We start from the raw sequence: 25,685 nt of genomic DNA, 5'->3' as shown, positions 1-25,685 counted from the left end.
GGAAAACACACACACACACAGAGAGAGAGAGAGAGAGAGAGAGAGAGAGAGAGAGAGAGAGAGAGAGAGAGAAGAGAGAGTTAATTTACTGGAGATTGAACCCAAGAGCATTCTACCTTTGAGCTACAACCCCAGTCCTAATTTTTTTTTATTTTGAAACAGTATCTCACCAATTTCCTGAGTGTCTTGCTAAATTGCTGAGACTGTCCTTGAACATGAAATTCTCCTCTCTCAGCCTCCCAAGTACTGGTAATACAGGCATGAACCACCACACCTGGCTAAGAAATCATTAATTTAAAGGGCAAACTGTAGGCACTAAGCATCAAATCAGGTTTCCAGAGAAATTAGATTTCCTAAATCTGATATGGTAAGACATAAAATCCCAAGAGCCTCCATCCCATCCCCCTGATATCACAAGAACTGAACGAAGCTTTGGTCTTATTTGATTTCAGTTCACAGGTTGTCAGAAGAGCCCTTCTGCCAGGTGTAGTGGTGCACACCTGTAATTCCAGTACTTGGGAGGCTGAGACAGGAGGATTACAGGTTCACGGCCAGCCTCAGCAACTTAGTGAGACCCTCAGGAACTTAGCAGACCTTATTTCAAAATTAAAAAAAAAAAAAACATCAAAAGGATTGGGAATATAGCATAGAGGTAGACTGCCCCTGAGTTCAAATTCTAGGGGGGAAAAAAGCCCTTCTCTTATCCCTGACTACATCTCAAATCAAGATAGGGTGGCAAATTTCTCATTCATTCTTTGCTGAGCACTGTAAAATATGAAGGGTGAGGTAGTCAGGATGACTCTCCCCACCTCAACCAGGCCTCATAGCAAACTTCCCAAAACCCATGTATCCATCTCATCCCCATCCTGCTTCTCCACGGGGAGAGAAAGCAGCATGAGCTTTGGTGAGGGCATTTAGTGAAGACGCGGCCGTCAACTGAGGGCCAGGAGTCACCTATTTCAATGGTCTCCCTGGGGGGTTCCTGGAAGTCCTCATCTTCTGCATCCAGGTCAATACGCTCCTCTTTGCTGTTGCGCAGGCTCCAGCACAGACGATAGAGCTGTGGAGAAAGCAGAACAAGTTAGCCTAAGGATCCAGATCGTGTCTTCAGCCAAGAAGCTGGGAGAAGAAAAAGATAAGCGTCAACGAAGGAGAAGAAAGCTGGGCGTGGGGGCACATGCTGATGATCTCATTCCTTGGGAAACTGAGACGAGAATACTGCAGGTTGGAGGCCAGAACACAGTAACTAGATGTTCACAATTAAAAAATTCAAGGGCTAGGAAGATAGGTCAGAGGTAGAAGGCCCTGAGTTCAATTCCCAGTACCACACAAACAAACAAAAAAGGAAGAAAGGAAGAAGGGTGGGAGGGAGGGAGGGAGGGACATAAGCGCCCGGCTGTTTCAGGACCTTTCCCACGGCTAGGTCAGCCAGTATCAGAATCACTTTCAGATAACAAGGCCAAAGCCAGCAGCGCCCATGGGAATCCCTGTTACCTAAAAGGGACACTCCAACCGTAGAGGTGACCACCGAGGGAGCACCCACACACTGCACTCTACAGTGAATTACCAGAGGAACCCTGCTCTTGCAAGACCTACCAAGAAATGATTCCCTTAGGTTCTTTTTTATTCTTTTTTTGTGGGTGTGGTACTGGGGATGGAACCCAGGGACATTCTATTTTTCATTCTTTACTTTGAAACAGAGTCTCACTGAGTTGCAGAGGGCCTCGCTAAGTAGCTGAGGCTGGCGGAGAACCGCGATCCTCCGGTCTCAGCCTCCCCAATGCTGGGATGACAAGTGTGCGCCACCGCGCCCGGCTCACCCCTTGGAGTCTGATACAGTACATGTTGTGTCATGCCCCACTGCCAGCTAAAGAAGGCCCAGGGAGATTGCACCATGATGCCCAATTGGAATTAAATTCAATACAATTCAATGAAATGAGACCCCCGAGACATCATCAAGAAAAGACCACTTATTAAGAAGGCCCTCAGAAAAATGGAAGAGATATTCACCCCAACAGATATCAGCAAACAACTCACAAGAAATATGAAAAAACAAGGCACTATGAAGTCTCCCAAAGTTCTTAATTCTATATAATGCCCTCCACTATGTTAAGAGGCAGCAAGAAGACCCTCTCCAAAGGCAGCCCCTCAAGACTTCCCAGCATCCCAACTATGAGCCAACCAAACTTTTGTTCATAATCTACCCAGTCTGCAGTATTGCATTAAAATACTTCTATAAAAGCAGCAGAAAACAGACTAAGACATGTTATTAGAAATGTCTTATAACCTATGGCAATTGTTTGGTGGTTTCACTGGGGGAAAAAATCAAAAGATAAAACAGACTTCAAGTTTCCCCGAATGTAGTAATTTTTGTAACTAGGTATGTTTCTAATGTTCCTCTGGAAACTTTAGCCATGAAACCATTAAAAGAAAGACCAGTTCCATTTCTCTCCCTTCCTTCCTTCCTTCCTTCCTTCCTTCCTTCCTTCCTTCCTTCCTTCCTTTCTTTCTCTTTCTTTCTCTTTTTCCCTTTCTTTCTTTCTTTCTTTCTTTCTTTCTTTCTCTCTCTCTCTCTCTCTCTCTCTCTCTCTCTCTCTCTCTTTCTTTCTTTCTTTCTTTCTTCTTCCTTTCTTCCTTCCTTCCCTCCTTCTTTCTTGTGGGTCTGGGAATGGAACCCAGGGTACTTTGACCTCCGAGCTATACCCTCTGCCCTATTTTTTATTCTTTATTTTGAAACAGGGTCTCACTAAGTTGCAGAGGGCCTCACTAAGTAGCTGAGGCTGTCCACAAACCACGATCCTTCAGTTTCAGCCTTCTGAATGCTGGTATTACAAGCGTGAGCCACCACGCCCGGCAACCAGTTCCTTAAAAAAAAAAAAAAACTGAAGACTGAACTCAAGAACATTCTACCACTGAGCTACATTCCCAGTCTTATTTTTATATGTTAAAACAGAGTCTCTTTAGGTTGATGAGGGTTTCACTACTTGCCAAAGCTGTCTTCAAACCTGCAGTCCTCCTGTCTCAGCCTCCCAAGTACTGGGATTACAGGTGTGTGTGCCACCATGCCACCTCCAGTTCCTATTTTGGACGTGGGCTGAGAAGCCACCACAGCTCTGTGGCTGCTCGTGTGACCTCGTTCCCTTGCACGTGCACTTTGACTCTGACAGCAAGATCCACAGAACATCCTTGGAACTGAAGCACAGACTGTGAGGACGCCACTGAAACGTCCCTGCTGGCACACCCTGCTGGCCGAAATGTTCCCTGTCCTGTATCCTTCCACACAAAGCCAACGGCAAGAGGAACTATTTTATCCACGTAAGTGCAAGATGAGTCACTGAGATGAGGTCAACCGAGAGCGCTGCCACGTGAACGGGACCCCGGGTCCCAAGGGGTCTGCCACGGGGATACTCACATGCACATCTGGAATGGGCTTGGTGAAGAAGGAGATGGTCAGGATGGTGATGAGAGAAATGGCAAAGAGAATTATGGCAAAATACAAGTAGTGCACCCCGCAGATGATCGTGGGACAGTTGCTGGGCTCCATGCAGCTCCCAGTTCCATAGGCAAACTCAGCGATCATCCGAGAAATCCCAACCAGGAATCCTAGGATCAGTCCCCAGAAAGCGCCCTGTGAAAGAAAGAAAACCTGAGTTAATGAACCCGTGAGGCAGCTGGCAATCCTGACATTGCTAGGGGGTAGACAGACAAAATAATGATGAAGATGACGATGACGATGATGGTAGTGCTTCAGATGGCCCAGAGAAGTGGTATCTCTGGGCCATCTGAAGCCAGAACACCGGAGTTCAGAACATAACATAACAGGGACTGTTCACTTGGGCTTCCAGTGGGGCTATCTATCTTATTTCAATCACAGATTACACCTAGGTCATAGAACAAGGGTTCATAATACAATGGGGTAAAGTGTCTAATAACTGGTCATAGAATGTTAATCTTGAACCTTAATTCAAAAGACTTCTTTTAACTTAAAAAATAATGTGAACCAGGCGTGGTGGCATATACCTGAAATCCCAGTACATGAGAGGCCAAGACAGGAGGATCACAGGTTCAAGGCCAGCCTCAGCAACTTAGACCCTATTTCAAAATAAAATAGGACTAAGGGTATCTATTCAAAGGTAGATTGCCCCCTGGGTTCAATATGCCGTACCACACAAAAAAAATTTTTTTTTAAATTTCTGCACCTATGGTTACCACCAGCCACCAGATGTAGATACACTCAGATATAAAGTAATAATTTGAGCCGGGCGTGGTGGCGCACACTTGTAATCCCCGCGCTTGAGAGGCAGAGACAGGAGGATTGCGCAGGTTCGAAGCCAGCCGCACTGGCTTAAGAGACCCTGTTTCCAAATAAAAAAATATAAAAAAAATAGGTCTGGGAGTGTTACCCAGAAGTAGAAGGGTTTCCAGGAACTCCAGTACCACCAAAAATAATAATAAATAAATAAATAAATAAAGTAATAATTTGTATATTTTCTTGTCTTCCTTGAAGTCAAGGAAAAAGAATGTAAGTATTTAGGGATGAAGAAGGAAACTTTCCTATAAATATATAATTTTCCTTCTTTTGCCCCCAAAGTCAAAATTTTTAGTCACTATATTTACTTTGAGAATGAAAACATCATACAATGTGTTTTGTATTAAATGGGATTTTTTTTTTTTTGGTGGTATTGGGGTTCCTGAAAGCCCTTCTACCTCCGGGCTACACTCCCAGACCTATTTTATACTTTTTAAATTGAAAACAGGGTCTCTTAAGCCAGCGAGGCTGGCTTCAAACCTGCCTGATCCTCCTGTCTCCGCCTCCCAAGCGCGGGGATTACAAGCGTGTGCCACCACGCCCGGCTCTATTTTTTATTTTGAAATAAAATCTTACTAAGTTGCTGCGGGGGCTCCTTAACTTGCTGAGGCTGGCCTGGATCCTCTATACCTTTAAATCCCTTCAGTCCTACTCCCCCCAGAAACTTTCCCTGGCAGTTTTAGTGTATATTGATATCTAATTTCTTTAATCCCTTCCTACTTAAATTTTGTGATATGTTTCAAGCCTTGTTGCTATATTTTTACACTGTTTTACAGACAGAGTGCTAAGGCACCAGGTCTTTGTCCTTCGTTGAGCCCTGAATATTTGGGGGGTTGGCAGGGGTTGGGGGAAGAGACCAAGGATTGAACATGGAGGCATTCTAACCCTGAGCTACAATCTCAGCCATTTTTTTTTTTAAATTTTGAAACAGGGTCTCGCTAAGTTTCTATGGGTCTCACTAAGTTGCTGAAGTTGGATTCCAACCTGCCATCCTCCTGTCTCAGCCTCCCAAGTACGCCCAGCTTCACTGGGCTCTGAAGAGTGCCATCTGGCAAGCCCAGTTCACAGCAGAGTCACTGGAGGTACCCTGTGCTAGGACATGGCCTGGAGCTGCTCACCCAGGGGCTGCACACCACCCAGGAGGGACCATGCAGTCAGGTCAGAATTACCCAGATTGGATAGAAAATGTACAAAATGAGTTGGGACCTTGCAGCAAGAAAGACAGGGAAGTTAGAGAGGAAGCAGACCCAGCACTGACTCCTGAGGAGGTCCTTTCAACTCTCAGAGAACCCCCATGTCCCCTAGAGGCGTTCCCGTGGACTCTGTCTAAGCTCTCTGGGAAACAGAGTCCACCCCGGGAGAACTGCAAGCCCGCGAGGAGCCTGCTGAAGCAGACTGGCCCTGCCGGGCAGGCTGGGTGCTACTCACCGGCTCAGTGACTCTCTTGCAGAAAATGGCAAGCAGGAAGAGCGCCGCGATGGGCGGCCCCAAGTAGCTGGTGATGGACTGGATGTAATCAAAGAGCTGCCCACTTTGTGCAGACTGCACAATGGGGACCCAGGCGATGCTGATGGCAATCAGCAAGAGGATGAACAACCTGAAAGCAAATTCCGCACAAGAGAGCGTCAGCAAATGGCCCTATGGAACAGACACATACCACTCGGCATCCACACAGCACTGGCAAGCGTATATACACATGCCTTTCTGTGCTCAGGTACACTCGTGGCCAGAGTAATGGTAGGCAAACTTGCACTTGAGTCTTTTTTCTTCCCTATTCTATCTCAAGGAGATTCATCTAATCCTATATGTGAGTGAACCGTGCTTGAATTTTAAGAGTCACTTAAATCCAGTTAATACGGTATAAAATTCCGCTTTTGTGGTACTGGGAAATGAACTCATTAGCATTCTACCTCTGAATTTCACCCCCATCCCCCTTTTTTTATTTTTTGCTTTTGAAACAGAGTCTCACTTGGTTGCTGAAAATCTTGCTCAATTGATGAAGCTGTCCTAATACCTACAACGCTCCCATCTCAGCCTCCCAAATACTGGGATTACAGGCATGCGCCACCATGCCTGGCACAAAAATCCCACTTTGAGACACAGTAGAGGATAGGTACCAGACTATTCGCTTTGGGGCCCTGCACTGTCTTGCTGGGAGCCCTTCCTTTGACTGGTATCCCAGGGACTTGTTGCCCCTGCCTGAAGAGGCTGACCCACTTTAGCTCCAGGAAGAGGCATAACGGCACACATCAGTGCTTCCATGGTCTTCTGTCCAGAGCACCTGCTCAGTAGACAGCCATGATGACGGGCACACCCGAGTCACAGGATGGTGCTTTGATGCTTTCGCTATCCTGGTGTGACCGGTGACCCATCTGACAACCAAACATGAACACGTAGAGGCGGCATGGCGGAGCATGCCTGCATCCCAGGAGTGGGGAGGCTGTGAAGTCTACAACTCCAAGCTATGTGTACATTTCTGTGTGTGTGTGTGTGTGTGTGTGTGTGTGTGTGTGTGTGTGTGGTATTGGGATAGCACCTAGGAGAGTCCTTCCCTTGAGTTACACCTCCAGCCCTATTTTTTACTTTTTATTTTGAAACAAGGTTTTATTGAGTTACTGAGGACTTCACTAAGTTGCTGGGGCTGGCCTCGAACCTGAGATCCTCTTGTCTCAGCCTACCAAGTGCTGGGATTATAGGGTTGCAGCACTATGCCCAAGCTAACCGAGCTTGAGGGGTATACAGGTGGAACCTCTCTGACAACTGAAGCTTTGGGGCACCTGGCAAGGGTAGCTGTAATTACCTTCCTGCCATCAGGAGCTCCCTCTCGGATGCGCGCTTCCGGATCTTGGTGTAGATGTCCATGGTGAAGAGGGTGCTGGCGCTGTTGAAGATGGAGGTCAGGGAGCTCATGAGGGAGGCCATCATGACCGACAGCATCAGGCCGCGCAGTCCTGAGGGAGAAGGAGGTTCTGAGCGGCACATTCAGCACCTCAGTTCTCTTATACCCAGAAAGTAGGACTCCAACTTTATTTGCATCTGGAATCAGGCCCTCTTCTACAGCGCATGCACCATGCTGGGCTTAACTGATTTTTATGATGGAATAGCTAAATCAAGCTAATTTACACATCCTTTACCACCCGTGTTTATCATAGATTTATCATATTTCACACTAGAACTTACTCTTCCTATCTAACTAAAGTTTTGTGGGGGTTTTTTTGTTTGTTTGTTTTGTTTTGTGTTTTTTTTTGGTGGTACTGGGGTTCCTGGAAGCCCTTCTACCTCCGGGATACACTCCCACGGACTAAACTCCCAGACCTATTTTATATTTTTTTTATTTGGAAACAGGGTCTCTTAACTCAGCGAGGCTGGCTCCAAACCAGCGTGATCCTCCTGTCTCCGCCTCCCAAGCGCAGGAATTACAAGCGTGTGCCACCACGCCCAACAAATTTTGTGTTTTTTAAGCAAAATCTCTCCAATCATAAGACCCCTCATCCTGGCCCTTGGTAACCACCATTCAACTGTCTTCTTCTATGAATTTAGCTTTTTTTAATGGTACTAGGGACTAAACCCAGGGGTATTTTAACTTGGAGATATATTCCCAGCCCCATTTATTATTTTTTTAAATTTTGAAACAGGGTCTCACTAAGTTTCAGAGGACCTTGGTAAATTCCTGAGGGTAGCCAAGAACCTGCCATCCTCCCGTCTCAATCTTCCAAGGACTGAGATTATACCACCACACTTGGCTCATTGGTGGTGTTGTTTGTGTTAGTGGGCATTGGATCCAGAGGAATTCTACCTCTGAGCTACATCCCTAAACCTACTTTTATTTTTATTTTGAAACAAGGTCTAAGTTGATGAAAGTCTCAGTACTTGCTTATGCTGTCCTTGAACCTGGGATACTTCTGTCATAGCTTCTCACAAATACTGGGATTATAAGCGGGCACTACCTTACCTGGCTTGTTGTTTGTGGCAATGGAGATTGATTTTAGAGGCATTCTACTGCTGAGCTACACCCCTAGATCTATTTTTTTTTTTTTTTTGGTAATGGAGATTGAACCCAGAGGCATTCTACCTGTGAGCTATACCCCTAGATATATTTTTTGAGACAGGGTTTTCTAGGTTGATGAGCACTTCACTACTTGCTGAGGCTCAAACTGATAACATCCTGTCTCAGCCTCCCAAGAACTGGGATTATAGGCATGTACCATTAAACTCAACTTGTTGTTGTTTGTTTTGTTTTGTTTTTTGCAGTACTAAAGATGAAACCCAGGGGCATTCTACCTCAGAACTACACCCCAGTCCTATTTTTTATTCTTTATTTTGAAACAGGGTCTCACTGAGTTGCAAAGGGCCTCACTAAGTAGCTGAGGCTGTCCACGAACTGTGATCCTCCTGTGTCAGCCTCCCAAATGCTGGGATCACAAGCATGCACTACCATGCCTGGCTGTTTTGCTGTTGATTTGAAATAGGGGCTAAGTTGCTGAGGCTGGCCTTGAACATGTGATCCTCCTGTCTCAGTCTCCCATCTCCCAAGTATTGGGTTTAGAGACATGCACCCTCACACCCGCTACACCACTGTGCATGTAGCACATTTTCTTTATCAATTCAACAGTTGATGGGCACATAGCTGGATTTCACATCTCAACTACTATGAATCAGACTGTAATAAGCATGGGAGCTCAGAGGCTTCTTCAACACGCTGATTTCGTTTCCTTGGGATGTATACTTACTGGTAGGACTGCTAAGTCATATGGTAGTTCTATTTTTGTGTTTGTTTTTTTCAGGCACCTCCACACTGTCTTCTGTAGTGGCTGTACTAATTAATATTCTCCATTTGAAAAGCTTTGGAAGATCTAGACGAGCATGGAAAAGTGATGTTCCTACAAAAGTATTTTATTTATACCACTATGATGTATGAATACATTGCACCAATAAAAAATAAATTAAAAAAAAAAAAAAAAAAAAGGAAAAGTGATGTTCCCCTATAAGTTTTCAGATCGTCTCTTTTCCAAGCCTGACCAATGGGCATCTCCCAGGCTCGTAGAGCCCAGGCAAGCTGTATGTCTCGCAAACTTGGGTAACACCTGAAAACACTGGGATGAGGTTTTCCCTACTGAACAAGACCCGAGCCACAGAAATTATTAGGCCCAGAAGACACCCAGGAATATGGGTGCAAATTTCTAATCTCAATTGACTTCCCAAGAACCCCCCATCCTACCAGGAGAGACGCTCACCATTGGGCATGAGCTCCACCACCAAGGTCGGGAAGGCGATGTTCGAACAGCCAACTGAGGTGCCGCAATATTTATTACATTCTGAGGGAACGACACAGGCGATTCTTTCTGCGGAGAGATAAGGAGCCCTGTCAGCAGGCAGACATTGGGCAATTGAACTCAGGGGCATTTTACCTCTGAGCTATACTCCCATTCCGTTTTCTTTTTTATTTTGAAAAAGGGTCTTGCTGAGTTGCTGAAGTTATCACTAAATTATTGAGTCTGGCCTTGAACCTGCAACCTCCCTGTCTCAGCCTCTCAAGTCCTGGGATTACAGGCATGCGCCATCATGCCTGTATTTTTTCAATATATTTTTCTTTGTGCATTGTAATTATACATCATAGTGAGGTTCAAAGTCATAAAAACAAACATGCACACAGGTCTTAGTATCTTTCCCTTCAGGTCCCACCTCAATTATGTAAAGTCTCTGTGGTTTTTTATGTTCTCTCTTTCTACTGAATTCACATGGACAAATTTTAAGTATTTACTAGAGTATATCTCACCTGGTGCTGCCCTATATAGCACTGATTTGTTATAACACTATTTTGTAAAAAAAAATACAAGCAATATAAGTAGAAAAGAAACTATTCAGTTAGCTAGGCAGTGTTCGTGGGGATTGGTCCCGGGATGCCCCGTACACACACACCTAGTGAGTATCAAAATCTGCAAATGCTTCTCTCCTATAAAATGGCACAGAATTTGCATATAGCCTGTGCATATCTTCCTAGATAGTTTAAATCATCTCTAAGCCGGGCATGGTGGCACATGCTTATAATCCCAGCATTTGGGAGGCTGGGGCAGGATGATCTTGGTTCTCAACCAATCTCAGCTACTTAGTGAGGTCCTTTGAAACTGAGTGAGACTTTGTTTCAAAATAAAGAATAAAAAAAAATAGAGCTGGGAGTGTAGCTCAAAGGTAGAATGTCCTGAGTTCCATCTGCAGTACTGCAAAAAAAAAACCCCAGTTCTCCCTCCCTCTCTCTCTCTCTCTCTCTCTCTCTCTCTCTCTCTCTCTCTCTCTCTCTCTCTCTCTCTCTCCTCTCTCTCTCTCTCCTCTCTCTCCTCCCCCCCCCCTTTAACATTTCAGGAAACAGTATTGATTCAGAATGGCTTATTACCAAAATGTTTTGACTCATCACCAAAAAATAATTACAACAGTATCACGCAAACAGCAATGCTGGAAAGGCCACAGAAGAATCTATCACCTTAGAGAGCAAAGGGCAATGCTCAGAACACCTTTAAGGAAACTTGCCAGGAGACAGGGCCAGAGCGGAAAGCAGTCAGAGACTAGCTGGGCTCCTTTGACATTTAAGTGATAAAGAACATCATATACACCAAGGCCGCCATCTGAGAACTCCACCACCAGAGAAGGCCTTGCCATATGGCCAGGGGGCAAGAGGAGCTACAACTGAGCATGTGCGATAGCTGGAAGAAGCAACCTGGGGACAGGTCACAAATGCAGAAGATCTGGGGGCTGAGAAAGCACTGCCGTGTAAGAAACCAAGGAAGACGACACCCAGAGCCCTGGCCCTCACGTTGTCCACTGTCTACCAAAGGGAACAAGGGTGCTTGGTGATCATGGCTCAGAAAGACAAAGGGGCAGAAACAGAGGAGGGGAAACTAACAGTCTCCAGAGGCAGCTCAGAACCAGAAAGACAAGCGCAGTCTGCCTGTCCAACAGAAGGCATTACCCGTGTACAGGATGCGGCTGATCATCCCTGGCATGATCATGAGGAACATGGGCAGCAGCTTCATGTACCCGCAGAGAGTGCAGCCAGCCTTCACGTGAGACATGTTCTTGGCTGAGAGGCAGCGCTGCACAATGACCTGTGGGAAGGCCCAGTGAGGGTGGGGTACAGCTGGAGATCCCACAGCACCCTCCCGTTCCCCAGCCTCCCCATCCTAGTCAGCGGCCTGGGGTTGCCATGGCACCAGGGCTCAGCCACACGCAGACCAGGAGCTATCCCATCTTTCCCAGCCCACAAGCCACAGGCCAGCAGTGTCCTGTCCACTCTGCACACCAGCTTGCATACCTGATCTGTGCACCAGTACCACATGGCGATGATAGTATTCCCAAAAATGAGGCCCGGCCATGGGAGGTCACCAGTGATGGGATCGCGGAAGAGGTGGAAGGAGTCAGGCCTCGGGGTGTAGCATTCCTCCTTGACGGTGACGTTTCCATAAGAAATCACAGTTGGAATGGCTTTCATGTACTTTTCCATGAAGCCCTCATACCCTCCCACTTCGTTGAAAGCTGAAAAAACATTGAAACAAAAACAAACTCTGAACTGGGACATATGGTGCTTCCTTCCTAATCTTCTGAGGATCCTCCATGCTGTCTCTGAAGTGCTGTACTAATTTACAATCTCACCAACAGTGTATAGAGTTCTTATTCCCCCACATTCTCACCATCATTTATTGTTGTTTGTATACAGTGGGATTATTAACCCTGCCCACTGCCCTTGGGGGCTGCTGTGACGATCCAAAGCAAAACTTGTGAAAGTGTTCCAACCAGAAACTTCTTTACAAAAGGGAAGGTATTTAAAGTATTTAAAGGAAGACCTTGGTTTTGAACCGCATGCAGATTCTAGTTGTTTTTCCTGCACCCTCATTGTCAACCATGGTCCTTGGAACTAAGAACACAGACCTAGAGCATAGCCACCTTTGGGAGCCTGGACAGAGACCTACCACCCCTGGTGCCAGCAGTATAATGGGATGGCGTGAAGGTCTTTACAGGACATACAGAGGAGCTCGTGCACCTAAAGATAAAATGCATTTTATATCTGCATAAAAGTGTGCCTAGGTCTAACAGGATACCCTGGTGTATGAGACAACATTGAGTGGCCAATTTTTTTAACTTTTTCAAATAAGAGCATTGAAAGAAAACTTTTCACCTACTGTCAACAATTCATAAAAGGGTAGGCTCTGTGTGTGTGTGTGTGTGTGTGTGTGTGTGTGTGTATGTGTGTTGTGCTGGGGATCAAACTTAGGGCCATATGCATGCTAGGAAAGCGCTCTACCACTGAGCTATGTCTCCAGCATAAAGAGTGGACATTTAACATGAAAATGTAGACAAGACATAATCTAAAATAAAAATACAGTATTCAAAAGTATTTAGCTTGATAGATAATTTAGTTTTCCCCCCAGTTTCTCTGCAGACAGAATGCTGTGTTATCACAGGGCCACACTGGGAACAACTGACTCAGACTACAGGGGAAGAATAGCAAGGGAATACAGGTGTTCTCTGGGGCCAGCCCCAACCTGAGTCCTCCAGGGAGGATAAAACTTGCCCTGCTGCCATCCTGATGGCCAGTCTGGGCTGGACCACCAGCTCAGAATGAAGCCAAGCTCACGGCCTGGGCTGAAGGCAGGTGGAAAAGCCACCTCTCCCTGCAGCCCCATCCATCTGCCCTCACCCTCTCCGCCTGCCTTTGCCCCACTTACCAAATCCGGTCAGGATCATGGACCCCACCAGCATGATGCCCGTCTGCAAGGTGTCCGTGTAGATCACCGCTGCCAGGCCGCCTACACAGGCAAGAAAACAGCGTGTCTGGCCTCATGTGCAGACGATCCCTTCACTGCTTCCTTCCCACCGCAGCCTCTCCTCTTACACACCTTCTCTTACGCCACCTCCAGTCCCACGCCTGCCCTTCCGGCCCTTACCCGTTAGGGAATTCTGCAGCCCAGCATGTCCCCAGCCTTCTCTTTTCACTGAATGCTTTCAAGGCCTTAGGGAAAGGAGAGTACTTCTCTGTCCTTGAGTGGGAAGAGCCTTATGGGACCCTTTTAAGCCAGGAGATGGCCCCTCCATGGCAAGAGAAAGCATCTTCCAAATAAAGGCAGGGAAGAGCCGAGCTGACTGGAGAGATGGAGAGGACACTGTCAAAGCGACCCACTTCAGAGGGCTGCTTCTGCGTTCCCTCTTTTCTCAGACCATATAAGTAACTTTAGTCCTCAGAGATATGGTGCTTCAGCTGAGAAGCAAGTTCCTTTGCTGACCCTACCCTTCCCAAACTTGGCCAAAGTAACACTTCTGCAAAAGAGACTGCAATTCTTTTTTTTTTTTTTGGAGGGGATGGAGTACTGGGGATTGAACCCTGGGGGTCTCTACCTCTGAGCCACAACTCCAGCCATTTTTATTTTGAAACAGGGTCTCGCTACATTGCTGAGGCTGGCCTCAAACCTCTGATCATCCTGTCTCAGCCTCCCAAGTACTGAGACCTCAAGTGTGCTCTATGCATGCCTCTGCTAGAGCTTTCCTAAAACCCATAGTGGGGACCAAGCAAATTCCTGTCCTCAAATGGTGTTCCAGGTATGTCTCCTCCTCAGAAGGAGCCACTCCTGCTTCCTTTGCCCTGGGCTTGAGATGCTGCTTCAGCCAAATGACTCACCTGTGATCGTATAAAGGGCAGTGATTGCTAATAAGATAAAGATGGCCAAGTATATGTCCAGGCCCAAAGCCATGTTGATGAATATGGCCCCAGAGAAGATGTCTGCCTAGAAGAAGAGAGTCAGAGTGAGGTGTGAGAGAGGCCAGCTGGACACAGGGTCTGTGCTCTCCAGTTCTGAGAGTCCAACCACGTTTGATCTGAGCCTTTGTACGCAATCCTCCTGTATCAGCATCCCAAGTAATGGGGTTCCAGGCATCCACCACCACACTCAGCTTCTCCTCTTCTTTTAAAACAAATACTCAGCTGGGCGTGGCGGCGCACGCTTGTAATCCCAGCGCTTGGAAAGCTGAGACAGGAGGATCGCACAGGTTCAAAGCCAGCCTCAGCTATTTAGTGAGGCTCTCAGCAACTTCGTGAGACCCTGTTTCCAAATAAAAGTATATAAATAGGTCTGGGAGTAGACCCCGGAGGTAGAAAAGCCCCTGGGTTCCACCCCCAGTACCACACACACAAAAAAAGTCCTCTCCTTGTGGGACTCTTCCCTCATGATGGCATCTAATTCTAACTATCTCCCAAGTGTGCCACCTCCAAATAGCATCAATGTGAATTTGGAGATCAAGTCTCCAACGCATGGACTTTCCAGGGACACGCTCAAACTCCAGTGAAGGTTGGGAGGGGGGCGGTGAAGCCACTGGAGGCTCTGAGAAGCTGTTGGGGGGGTGGGAGAGATGAAAACAGAAGATACAAAAGACCTTAGTCCAAACCTGTTGGCCTAGTCCAAACCTGGAGGCCTCGTCCAACCCCGGCGGCCTAGTCCAACCCTTGAGGCCTAGTCCAACCCTGGCGGCCTAGTCCAACCCTGGAGGCCTAGTCCAAACCACGGCGGCCTAGTCCAACCCTGGAGGCCTCGTCCAACCCCGGCGGCCTAGTCCAACCCCGGCAGCCTAGTCCAACCACGGCGGCCTAGTCCAGCCACGGCGGCCTAGTCCAACCCTGGCGGCCTAGTCCAGCCCCGGCGGCCTAGTCCCCGGCACTCTGTTGGGGCACCTTTTGCATGTCCTGAAATGTATTAGATTTTGTGCAGTAAGAAGCTCATTCATTCCATCTTGAAAACGACAGATTTCTGAGTGAGGCAAGGTGGAGCACACTTGGAATACCAGTACTGAGGAGACAGGAGGATCACAGGTTCAAGACCAGTCTCAAAAACACAGCGGGACTCTCACAACCTGTTTCAAAACAAAAATTAAAAAGGGCTGGGAGTGTAGCTTGGGTGTAAAATGCCCTGGATTCAAACCCTAGTATCACAAAAAAAAAATTCTTCTGTACATAAATAATTGGGGGGGGGGATTCACCATGATTATCCCTTAATACTAATCCTTCCTGGTAGTGTAGTATTTTGGAGATGACGTGAAAATTTATTTTGGGGTTACTCTGGCACTCTCTGCTGGTTTATACCAGCCACTGCACCATCCAGCCAGGTAGAAGGTTCTTTATGAGGCTGCTAAATGGGACAGGGAGGAGGAGAAAGGGAGGCCTCGGAGGAACTACATCAAAAACATGATTAGTTCAGGAGCAAAGACAAAACGATTACCTTGAAAATTAGGTGAGATAGGTAGGGCCAATTGGCACCAAACCTGCTATAAAGCAACCTAGTTAGACTCTGTTTCAAAATAAAAAATAAAATAGAGCTGGAGGTGTAGCCCTGCATGCAATCTCCAGTACTCCCCCCCCCCCAAAAAAAAGAGAGCCCTCAGTTGGTTTATTTTCCAGCACTGGTAAATTTAGTGCTTTATGACAACATGTCATGATGGACTGATGCTCTGGTTAATACTTGCCTTGCTGTCATTAGTATTAAATAAGTAACCCACAACCTCAAGATAATGACAAAATAACACCTATAAAGACTTCTGGAAAGTACTGGACTAATAAAACTCATGTTCTCCTGATATTCTGTTTCCATCTAGTCCAGATAATGTATTATAATGACACCTCCCTGGTGAACTGAAGAAACGTGGGGCAAATTCTTCCTCCCATTAGTCATTCCCAGCTTCAGCGATAACTCCTGCCCTTGGGACTCCAAAGGCCATGGGAGTGCCTCAGGTGCCCGCAGAGCTCCTGGAAGCGCCCGCCACTGCACGAGCTCGTCAGGCATTCATCGCTTCTCTCTAGAGGCCCCGACTTCTTCCTGCTTTGCTAGTAGCATTTTCAGGTAACCCAGGGTCTTCTGATGCATGGATTATTTTAATCCTCAAAACAACATTGAAAAGGAAGGACTTTTTTTCTGGAATTCTTTCTATAAAGTCAAAATGAATCCCCAAAATGTTTATTTACTTTTAAAGAAAATAAAAATGTTTAAATAGTTTATGTATGTAGTTTAAAATAAACAGCACATCAAGCTATATGTCAAAATTTTTAAAAAAATTATACACTCAAACCTATGATCCTCCTGTCTCAGCCTCCCAAGTACTAGGATTATAGGTGGTGTGTACCACCACATCTGTCTTCTACCCAGGGATTTTTTTACTTATTTGGTTTTTGGTTTGTTTGTTTGTTTTTCTGGGTTTTTTCTTTTTTCTTTTCTTTTCTTTTTTTTGCGGTACTGGGGAATGGAACCCAGGAGCCTTCTGCCTCCGAGCTACACCCCCAGCCCTATTTTTTCTTCTTTATTTTGAAACAGGGTCTCACTGAGTTACAAAAGGCCTCACTAAGTAGCTAAGGCTGTCCACAAACCATGATCTTCCTGTCTCAGCCTTCCAAATGCTGGGATTACAAGTGTGCACCACCATACCCAGCTTAGCAGAGATTTTTTTAATGGCATGCTGAACATCCAATGTCAACTGTTAATTTCTCCAGCCACTAAAAGTAAAAATTATGAAGACAGAAATTAGAAAATGTTTATAGCTTGATGCTTAGAGCATGGGAAAAAATAACAAAATGCAAACTGGTGTGGGCGTTCTTATGTGTGTGCTGCTCCTTGCCCATGCCAGCAAGTGTCCTGCCTCTGGGTTAAACTCCATCAAGCCCAGCCAGTGTGCCTGATCTGCTTATAAAAGAGTCCATACAATATGGGCAAGGCCAAAACATGGAGGTGTTTGTACTAGAGTAATGGGGTCATAGGTGTTCTCCCCACCCCAAGAGTTTTTTTAAGTGCCTTGCATTTCAAAGGTGGAGCAGAAATTTTAAAGCCCAATATATTGTTTAAGGCACGAGCCAAGTGTGGTGGCACCTGCCTGTAATCCCACTATTTGAGAGGCCGAGCCAGGAGAATTGCAGGTCCATGGTCAGCCTCAGCAATTAAGTGCGGCCTTATTTCAAGATAACGAAGTGGGGCTGGGAGTGTAGCTCAGGGGCAGAATGCCCCGGGTTCACTCCTCAGTGCCATGTGGTATGTGCAATAGAGGACTACACCCCAATTCAAGGCAACCCCCACCTTTTAGGAAGGAGGGACTAGAATCAACGGGAGCTGCAGAGAAAGCAGCTTAAAATAAGCGTCTTCTTATTTTATTTGTTGCTTAGATCTATAAAATCGGAGTGTGTTGATAATAAAATGTTTACCATATCATTATTCTTTGTGCTATTCAGTGTGATTGAAATATTTTATTAAATTTTTTATTTATAAAAAGAGGAGACTGAGTAGGGGATACACCATTGTCTTTGACACAAAATAACTAACCTATAACTAACCTTTTTTTTTAGAGTGTGTGGTACTGGGAATTGAACCCAGGGACATTCTTCTACCTCTGAGCTACACCCATAGCCTTTTTTTTTTTTTTTAAATTTTGAAACAGAGTCTCACTAAATTGCATAGGGCCTCACTAAGGCTGGCCTCAAACCTGAGATGCTCCTGCCTCAGCCTCCCAAGTACTGGGTTTACAGGCGTGTGCCTTTACGCCCTGCTGCCTATGTATTTCCTGTGTATAACTGCTGCTCATTTTGGTCCTAACCAGGATGTATCTAAGCACCCAATAAACCCTGCCTGGCAATGAGGTTCCAGACGGAGAAGCCCCATTACTCAAATTTCTCTTTCCATCTGTGACAGAGAATGGCCTAACTAATAAGCACTCAAACCTTCAGCAAAAGCCAAAGCTTTCTGTTCTTAGCCAAGGATACCAAGTGGACAGTGGAGTTGCTGTAAAGGTTTATTGCGGTCATGATCTGTGATAATAGCCCCGAGAAATGCAAACAAGCACATTTAGCTATCACGTGTAATTCATAAAATCTGAGGCTTTATCTCAAGTGATTGTGTGTATTTGAATAAGATACATCAGGCCAGGAAATATCACAGAACAAAATGCTTCTCAGAGCTTGATAAGGCAGGTGCTCAAGGGAGTCCATAAACTCAGGATTTCATAAAGAAACAATCAAAACTGAGACTCAAGCTGGGTGTGGTAGTGCACACCAGTCATCCCAGTGCTTGGGAGGCTGAGACAGGAGGCTCCCGGGCTTGAGGACAGCTTCAGCAACTTAGGGAGACCCTCAGCATCTTAGTGAGTCCCTGTCTCAAAATAAAAAGTAAAATAGAGCTGGAGATATAGCTTGGAGGTAGAATGCCTCTGGATTCAATTCCCAGTGCAAAACCTGCTTCTTCATCTGATTCTGCTCCTATTGAACCCCACAAAGTCCCTTTCCCTCTGTAGACCTCACCTTGCCATCTGTAAAATGAGCACACAAGACATAAGACCAGATGCTCTACCCCGTCCCCTCATTCTGCGCCTTCATCTTACTCAGGACCGTGGGATCACAGACTTCGGGACCAGAGAGACCTGGGCTCCCATCATGATTGTGCGACTTGCGGCGAATTGCCTAACTTCTCTGAGACTTGGTTTTCTCTTTCGTGAGGTGAAAAGTAAACTAGAAATCCTTACCCTTGCAGTAAGCACCTTATGAAAACTGGGGCTGGCTAAGTAAAGCCCCTACTGGAAACTAAATGAAGACGTTGGCACAAAGTACATCACCTCTCTCATGCGCTGTCAAGGAACAATTTGAGCAACACACGGAACAAGTATGATGTTGGGCAGGGCCTCCAGAAAGGACCTCCAGAAACGGTGCAGAAAGGCAGTGGCTTACACCAATGCAAATCAAAAGCAGATTTTAGAAAAAGCTGGGAACTGTGCCCCAGCAGGAGCCGGGCTGAAGAAGGCTGCCCTCAGCTACCTGGGGGTTCTCAAGTCTGGGAGGATTAATCAGTAACCTGAAAATAGGTGAGGTGATAGGGAAGGAGGGAAGAGAGGCCTGGCACTACCCCTGCACCAGCTTTGAGGGCAAAGAGTGCCTTGCTATGGCAACTGCAGTCAACAGACTTTCACCAGCTTGGACTGTGGACTTGGAGGATGCCCGCCTCCAAGAAGGAGAAACGCACTGCCCTCCTCTGCATGCTCCTTGGACAGCGCCATCGCACCAACCCACATGGCTAAAGAACAATTTCCTAGCCAGCTTCCTGCTCTCACTGAGGCCTGCCCACTCTCCTACCTACATGTCTTTCTTTTCTTTTTTCTATTTTTCCTTTTCTTTTCTTTTTTTTTTTGGAGGGAGTGGGTACTGAAGATTTAATCCTCCAAGCTCAACTCTTTTTACTGAAACAGGGTGGCACAAGTTGTGGAGGCTGGACTCAAACCTGGAGTCCCCCTATCTCAGCTCCTCCCAAGTACTGCAATTACAGGTGTGCACCACTGCACCCAGCTTCTTTTTCCTCTTCTTAGATTGATGCCCTTTCCTCTGTTATGAAAATGATGCCTGATTTCTCAGCCCTCCTGCCACTTCCCAGGCTAGACTCTGCACACTGGTTGCTAGTGAAATAAGGCTGAGAAGTTTCCATCTTATAACTAGAAGCTAACCCCAAAGGAGAGAAGGAAAAACGAGAAGGAGGCAGAATCATCGTATTAGCAGAGAAAGCACAATGTGGTAATCAGAAAGCTGGGTCAGGTCAGGGGCAATAGCCATGCCTGTCAGAAAGTACCACAAGGAGAGAGAAAAATTCCTGATTTTCACTTCCAGCTTCTAAGACAGCCTTATCAAGACCATTCAGGGAGAAACAGTTCCTTCAACAAATAGAACAGGGAGAACTGGATATCCACATGAAAAGAATAAAGTTGGACCTCTACCTCACACCATATACAAAAGTTAACTCAAAATAGCCAAGTATGATGGTGCGTGCCTGTAATCCCAGTATACTGCAGGTTGAGGCAGGAGGATCGCAGGTTCTAAACCAGCCTCAGTAACTTAGCAAGACCCTCACCAATCTAGCAAGATCACTTCAAAATAAAAACTAAAAAGGGGTGGGGGTGTAACTGAGTTCAATCCTCAGTGCCAAAAAAAAATTGTTAATTAAAAAGAACTCTAAATAGATAGTGAGTACCTGTTTCAAATTAAAGAATAAAAAATAAATAAAGACTAGGGGTGTAGTTCAGAGGTAGAATTCTTCTGGGTTCAGCCAGGCCTGGTGGCGCACGCTTGTAATCTCAGCATTCAGGAGGCTGAGACTGGAGGATCGCGGTTCGCGGACAGCCTCAGCTACTACTTAGTGAGGCTTTCTGCAACTTAGTGAGACCCTGTTTCAAAATAAAGAATAAAAAATAGGGCTGGGGGCGTAGCTCGAAGGTAGAATGCCCCTGGGTCCCATCCCCAGACCCGCAAAAAAAAAAAAAAAAGAATTCCTCTGGGTTCAATCCCCAGCTGCAAAAGAAAAAAAAAAGACAGAGAAAGAAAGAAAGAATAAAGAACGAGGGAAGGAAGAAACAAATGAGTGAACAAAACTAATTACCTAACTGTGGGAATGGAGGGGAGTGGGTGGGACCTGGAGGGAATCACACCCAGCTCTGTGTGCGTGTGTGGTCCTATCACTTGATATGTCAGTATGATGTATAATTTAAATGCACCAATAAATGTCTATTAAAAAAAAGAAAGAACAACCAATTGCCACATGTAGACCTCATTTGGGTCCTGATTCAAACAAACTGTAAGATAACATTCTTTAGATAACCAGAAAATTTCAGATATGGACCAGGTATTTTCTTAATTTAGGTACCGTGTGAACTAAGAAATCGCTGTAAATTTTCTTAGATGTTATATTAGCACGATGGTTATAGTTTTTAAAGGCCAAGAGTGCATTCTGAAGAGTTTACAGTGCAGTGCCATGACCTCCAGAAACTGATTTAAATGAACCACAAATGGCAAAATGTTGACAACTGTTAAAGACAAGTGATTAGTAGTAGATACACGAATGCTCACTATATGTTAGAAATTTCTATAAGTTAGGAATTTTTGGTAATAAAAATTGCAAATGTTATTTAATAATTTCAGTGTCTCAGCTTTAAGTGATCAGAACAATAAAAACATTAGCAACTGTTTTTCAGCACCCTATCTAACTAAAGTAGAAGGGCCAATTCAGATCTAACTCAACCCGCATCTTAGCCAGGGTAGTTCCTTTGCAAAACGCCGAGATTGGTCTAATCTCACCTTTGGTTCTGGATGGGGTAGACAAGAAAAAGGAGGAAAGCTGACCATAACCAATGAGATGCTTTTTATGGGGTGATGAGGTGGTGCTGGGGATTGAACCCAGTGGTGTTCTACCTTTGAGCCACACCCTCAAGCCTATTTAGTCCTATTTTATTTTTTATTTTGAAACAGGATCTCACTGAATTTCTAAGGCTGACCTTGAACCTACAATCCTCCTGTCTCAGCCTTCCAAGGACTGAGATTACAGAACAAGCCATCATTTCACCATGCTGAAATGACCCTCCCCTGTTTGGGTGGTACTGGAGGATTGAACCCAGGGGCATTCTAATTCCAAGCCATACCCCAGCCCTAATTTTTTAATTTTTATTTTGAAAAAGGATCTTACTAGGTTGATGAGAGTCTCACTAGTTCCCGGGCTGTCCTCAAACCTGCAATCGCAGTGTTTCAGCCTCCCAAGTACTTGGATTACAAGCATGCAACACCATGCTTGGTCTCAACTCCTTTAATTGGCAAATAAAATTTGTACAAATTTATCATGTAAAACATGATGTTTTGGCCAGGCTTGGTGGCACACCCTTGTAATTCCCGCGCTTGGGAGGCTGAGACAGGAGGATCGCACAGGTTCGAAGCCAGCCTCAGCTACTTAGTGAGGCTCTCAGCAACTTAGTGAGACCCTGTTTCCAAATAAATATAAAATAGGTCTGGGAGTATAGCCCAGAAAAGCCCCTGGGTTCCACCCCCAGTACAACCAAAATAAATAAATAAATAAATAAATGAATAAATAAATAAATAAATAAAATGTGATGTTTTAAATGTGTGTGTGTGTTGTGAAATGGCTCAATTGAGAAATTAACATGTAAAAATAGATTTACTTTTTTAAGGCTGACTAGTACTCTATTGTGTGTGTGATACTTTTTGTAGTGAGAACACTTAAAATCTACTTTTCGCAATTTTTAAGTATATACAATAGGTTGTTAGCAACTATATCACTATGTTGTACAACAGACCTCTTGCACTTCTTTCTATTTACCTTAACTTTTATATCTTTTGACTAAGCTTTCCCCACCCCACCCTCACCCCAGCCCCTGGTAACCACCACTCTATTCTCTATTTATATAAATTCAGGTTTTTTTTTTTAAATCCAAAATCTAAGCAAGATCAGACCATATTTGACTTTCTGTGCCTGGCTTATTTCACTTAACACAATGTCCTCCAGGTCCACCATGTTGTCACAAATGACAAGATTTCATTCTTTCTTTAGCCGAGCATGGTGCCTTATGCCTGTAATATCAGTATTCTGAAGGCCAAGATTGAAGGACCTCAGGTCTGAGGCCAGCCTCAGCAATTTAGTAAAATCATTTCAAAATAATTTTTAAAAAGGGCTTGGGGTGTCGCACAGAAATAGAATGCCCTTGATTTCAATCCCCAAAACAAAACAATCCTTTTTAAGCCTCCTTTATGTATGTTTGTGTATGTGTGTTTGTGTGTGTGTGTGTGTGTGTGTGTGTATGTGTGTACATATATCTCTATATATGTATATATGGCATTTTCTTTATCCATTTGTTGATGGCACATAGGGTGATCACACACATCTTGACTATTGTGAATCATGTTGCAATAAACATGTGTGTGCAGGTGTTTCTTGGACGTGCTATCTTATTTCCTGTGGATCCAGACCCACTAGTGGAATTGCCAGGTCATACAGTATCCTGACTCCCATTTAATCTACCAAGAACGGCTCTCCCAGAGCCGCCCTGAGCCTGCGGTACCTGCACCACAGTGGAGGACAGGAACTCCGCTGGACTCTACAGGACCCTTGATGCACGAAGTAGGACTTTACCCTAAGGAGCAAGGGAGCTCAGCGGACTCAGTTCATGGAAACAGACAGAGGGGCAGCTCGCGCCGGAGGGAGCCCGCCGCTGCCGAGCTCCAGCGCAGCACTTACCGAGATCTTGGTGAAAATGTAGAGCAGCAGGGACAGAACAGAAATGTAGATCTGGATCCGCTTGCCCCCGAACCTCTTCCGCAGGTACTCTGGCATCGTCACCACCTGCACGGGGTGTGAGGGAGGTCACACTAGCTTGAGTGACTGCAGGGCCTCGAGCAAGCAGAAAATGGGGCCCAGCTTGGAGTCAGAGACATAGATGTGTGGTCAAGGACTCATGACCCTTGCTGGCCTGGGAAGACTGCAAAGTGGCCAGATGACCCCTGATTCAGCCATTTGCTCATTTCAAAATCAGATATCCAAATATGTAGGAGTAGCTAGGTGTTATCCCAGCACAGAGAAAGCACCCAATGAAGACTGGTTTTGTTATGGTACGGGATTGAATCCAGGAGTGTCCTACCTTTGAGCTACACCCCCAGTCTTATTTTACTTTTTATTTGGAAACAGTCTCACTAAGTTGCTGAGAGTCTCAATAAGTTGCTGGGGCTGTCCTTGAACCTGCCATCTCTTGTCTCAGCCTCCCAAGAACTGGGATTACAGGCGTCTGACACCATGCCCAGCAAAGATCTGTTTTTGATTGACCATGTGACTGGACATAACTAGGGAGCCAGATCTTTCTTTGTCCCAAAGGACAAGGGGGTGGATACAGCTGTAGATTAGCACTATACAAAGCACCTACTTAATGCACAAGACAGCATAACAATGGTGGCGTCTTGCCCATGTACCAAAAGAGCTGGCTGGGCCAATGTAACCTCCGCCATGCCCTGCACTACAGGCCTGCCCTGTATTCTCCTATTTCCTTTCTGCAAACGCCAACCACAATTGCTAGACTGTCCTCCCCACCCGAGCCTACTGTCCTCTGGGACCACACGGGTCACCAGCAATCTGAGAGCCTCCGGAAGATGTAGCGCCTTCCCGTGTGTTTCTCCCATGTTGTTTTTGGCTCCTGGTGTGTCAATTTACACATAGGAGATGCTTGTTATAAAGCTGCCCTCGGTAAAAATGTAAGAGAGACATACATACTTAGGAGACCAAGCTTGATAGTCGAGTACCAGTTGCCAACTCAGCAAACAATAACTGTTCATGTAAATAAATTAAAGGAAAATAGAGTTCTCTTTTCTGGAACTGCTGCGGGCAGAGGCTGGATGTAGTTGCATATCAAGAGCTTGGCAGCACAGCCCAAGGACACCCCCGGACTGAGGGGACAGGATGTTTCAGGGGCCCTCAGTAGTGTGGGGCTCCTTAGGGCACATTCTCATAGGAAAGAGTCGTGAGCCTGGATTGAGAGGAGCCAGTGGGTCTTTTTAATGCCTATGGCATTAATCTTTTACAACCTGGGAGTGAAAGCTGACCCACAGGCTTTTGCTGCCATCCACCCCATACGGTCTCCTCTGCCCTCCAGAAGCGTCAAGTTCACACGTACATTTGTTGGCAGAAAATGGAATGAAAGATCAGATACTTACCCCCGCCTTAATGTAAATGGGGACAAACACCCAGCCCAGCACGACCACCAGAATCAGGGCCTGAAACCAAAACAGGAGGTGGCTTCAAATCAGGAGAAGCTGAGCGCACGCGGCTCCTGCTGCAGAGAAACAGCAGTGTCTGTCTGTCTGTCTGTCTCTCTCTCTCATTGGTTTTTCTTTTGTTTGTTTGTTTGTTTGTTTATTGCTCCAAGCACAACTTACTAGGTGGTCATTAGAGAAGAGGAAGCCTTTGCTGGCCAGAAAGTGGGCAACAGTGAAGTAGGACTCAAAGGCTCCTAATGGCCTCACAGCCCTGGGGTCCCACCAGAGCACTGACTTCTTCTTTATCTCTTCCAAGATTTACAAATAAAATAGCATTTAGAGAGTAATAAAAATAACCTCAGCTAAGTTTTTCTAACAGTTATAAAACATTTTCTCAATTATCAAGGTACTTTATTTATTGCTGTGGTACTGGGGATGAACCCTTGGACACTGTACATCTGAACTATATCCGGCCCTTTTTATTTATTTTTATTTATTTATTTTTTGGTGGTACTGGGGTTCCTGGAAGCCCTTCTATCTCCGGGCTACACTCCCAGACCTATTTTTACATTTTTATTTGGAAACAGGGTCTCCTAAGCCAACTCGCGTGGCTGGCTTCGAACCTGCGCGATCCTCCTGTCTCTGCCTCCCAAGCGTGGGGATTACAAGCGTGTGCCACCACGCCCAGCAGCCCTTTTTATTTTGAAACAGGGTCTTTCTAAGGTGCTGAGGGTCTCACTAAATTGCTGAGACTGGCCTTGAACCTGTGATTCTCTTATCTCAGCCTCCCAAGTACTAGGATTACAG

General features: G+C 45.6%; 1 protein-coding gene across 1 annotated transcript in view; it reads right to left on the bottom strand.

The window, feature by feature from the left end:
* Window positions 1–25,685, bottom strand: part of LOC308277991 (sodium/glucose cotransporter 1) — a gene marked incomplete at both ends in the record, with an annotated part of 53,843 nt that overhangs the window by 3,475 nt on the left and 24,683 nt on the right. The window contains 11 exons of the mRNA XM_080717562.1: window positions 955–1,060; window positions 3,413–3,628; window positions 5,738–5,906; window positions 7,110–7,260; window positions 9,544–9,651; window positions 11,274–11,409; window positions 11,616–11,836; window positions 13,027–13,107; window positions 13,974–14,079; window positions 23,374–23,478; window positions 24,837–24,896. Of these exons, the coding sequence (XP_080573688.1) occupies window positions 955–1,060; window positions 3,413–3,628; window positions 5,738–5,906; window positions 7,110–7,260; window positions 9,544–9,651; window positions 11,274–11,409; window positions 11,616–11,836; window positions 13,027–13,107; window positions 13,974–14,079; window positions 23,374–23,478; window positions 24,837–24,896 (1,459 nt within the window). The remainder of the gene's footprint in view (window positions 1–954; window positions 1,061–3,412; window positions 3,629–5,737; window positions 5,907–7,109; window positions 7,261–9,543; window positions 9,652–11,273; window positions 11,410–11,615; window positions 11,837–13,026; window positions 13,108–13,973; window positions 14,080–23,373; window positions 23,479–24,836; window positions 24,897–25,685) is intronic.

The sequence above is a fragment of the Muscardinus avellanarius genome (genome assembly GCF_963383645.1).
Source record: "Muscardinus avellanarius genome assembly, chromosome: 21".
Lineage (NCBI taxonomy): Eukaryota > Metazoa > Chordata > Mammalia > Rodentia > Gliridae > Muscardinus > Muscardinus avellanarius.
The sequence above is the reverse complement of the archived record's forward strand: the minus strand, read 5'-3'. Positions and strand labels throughout refer to the sequence as shown.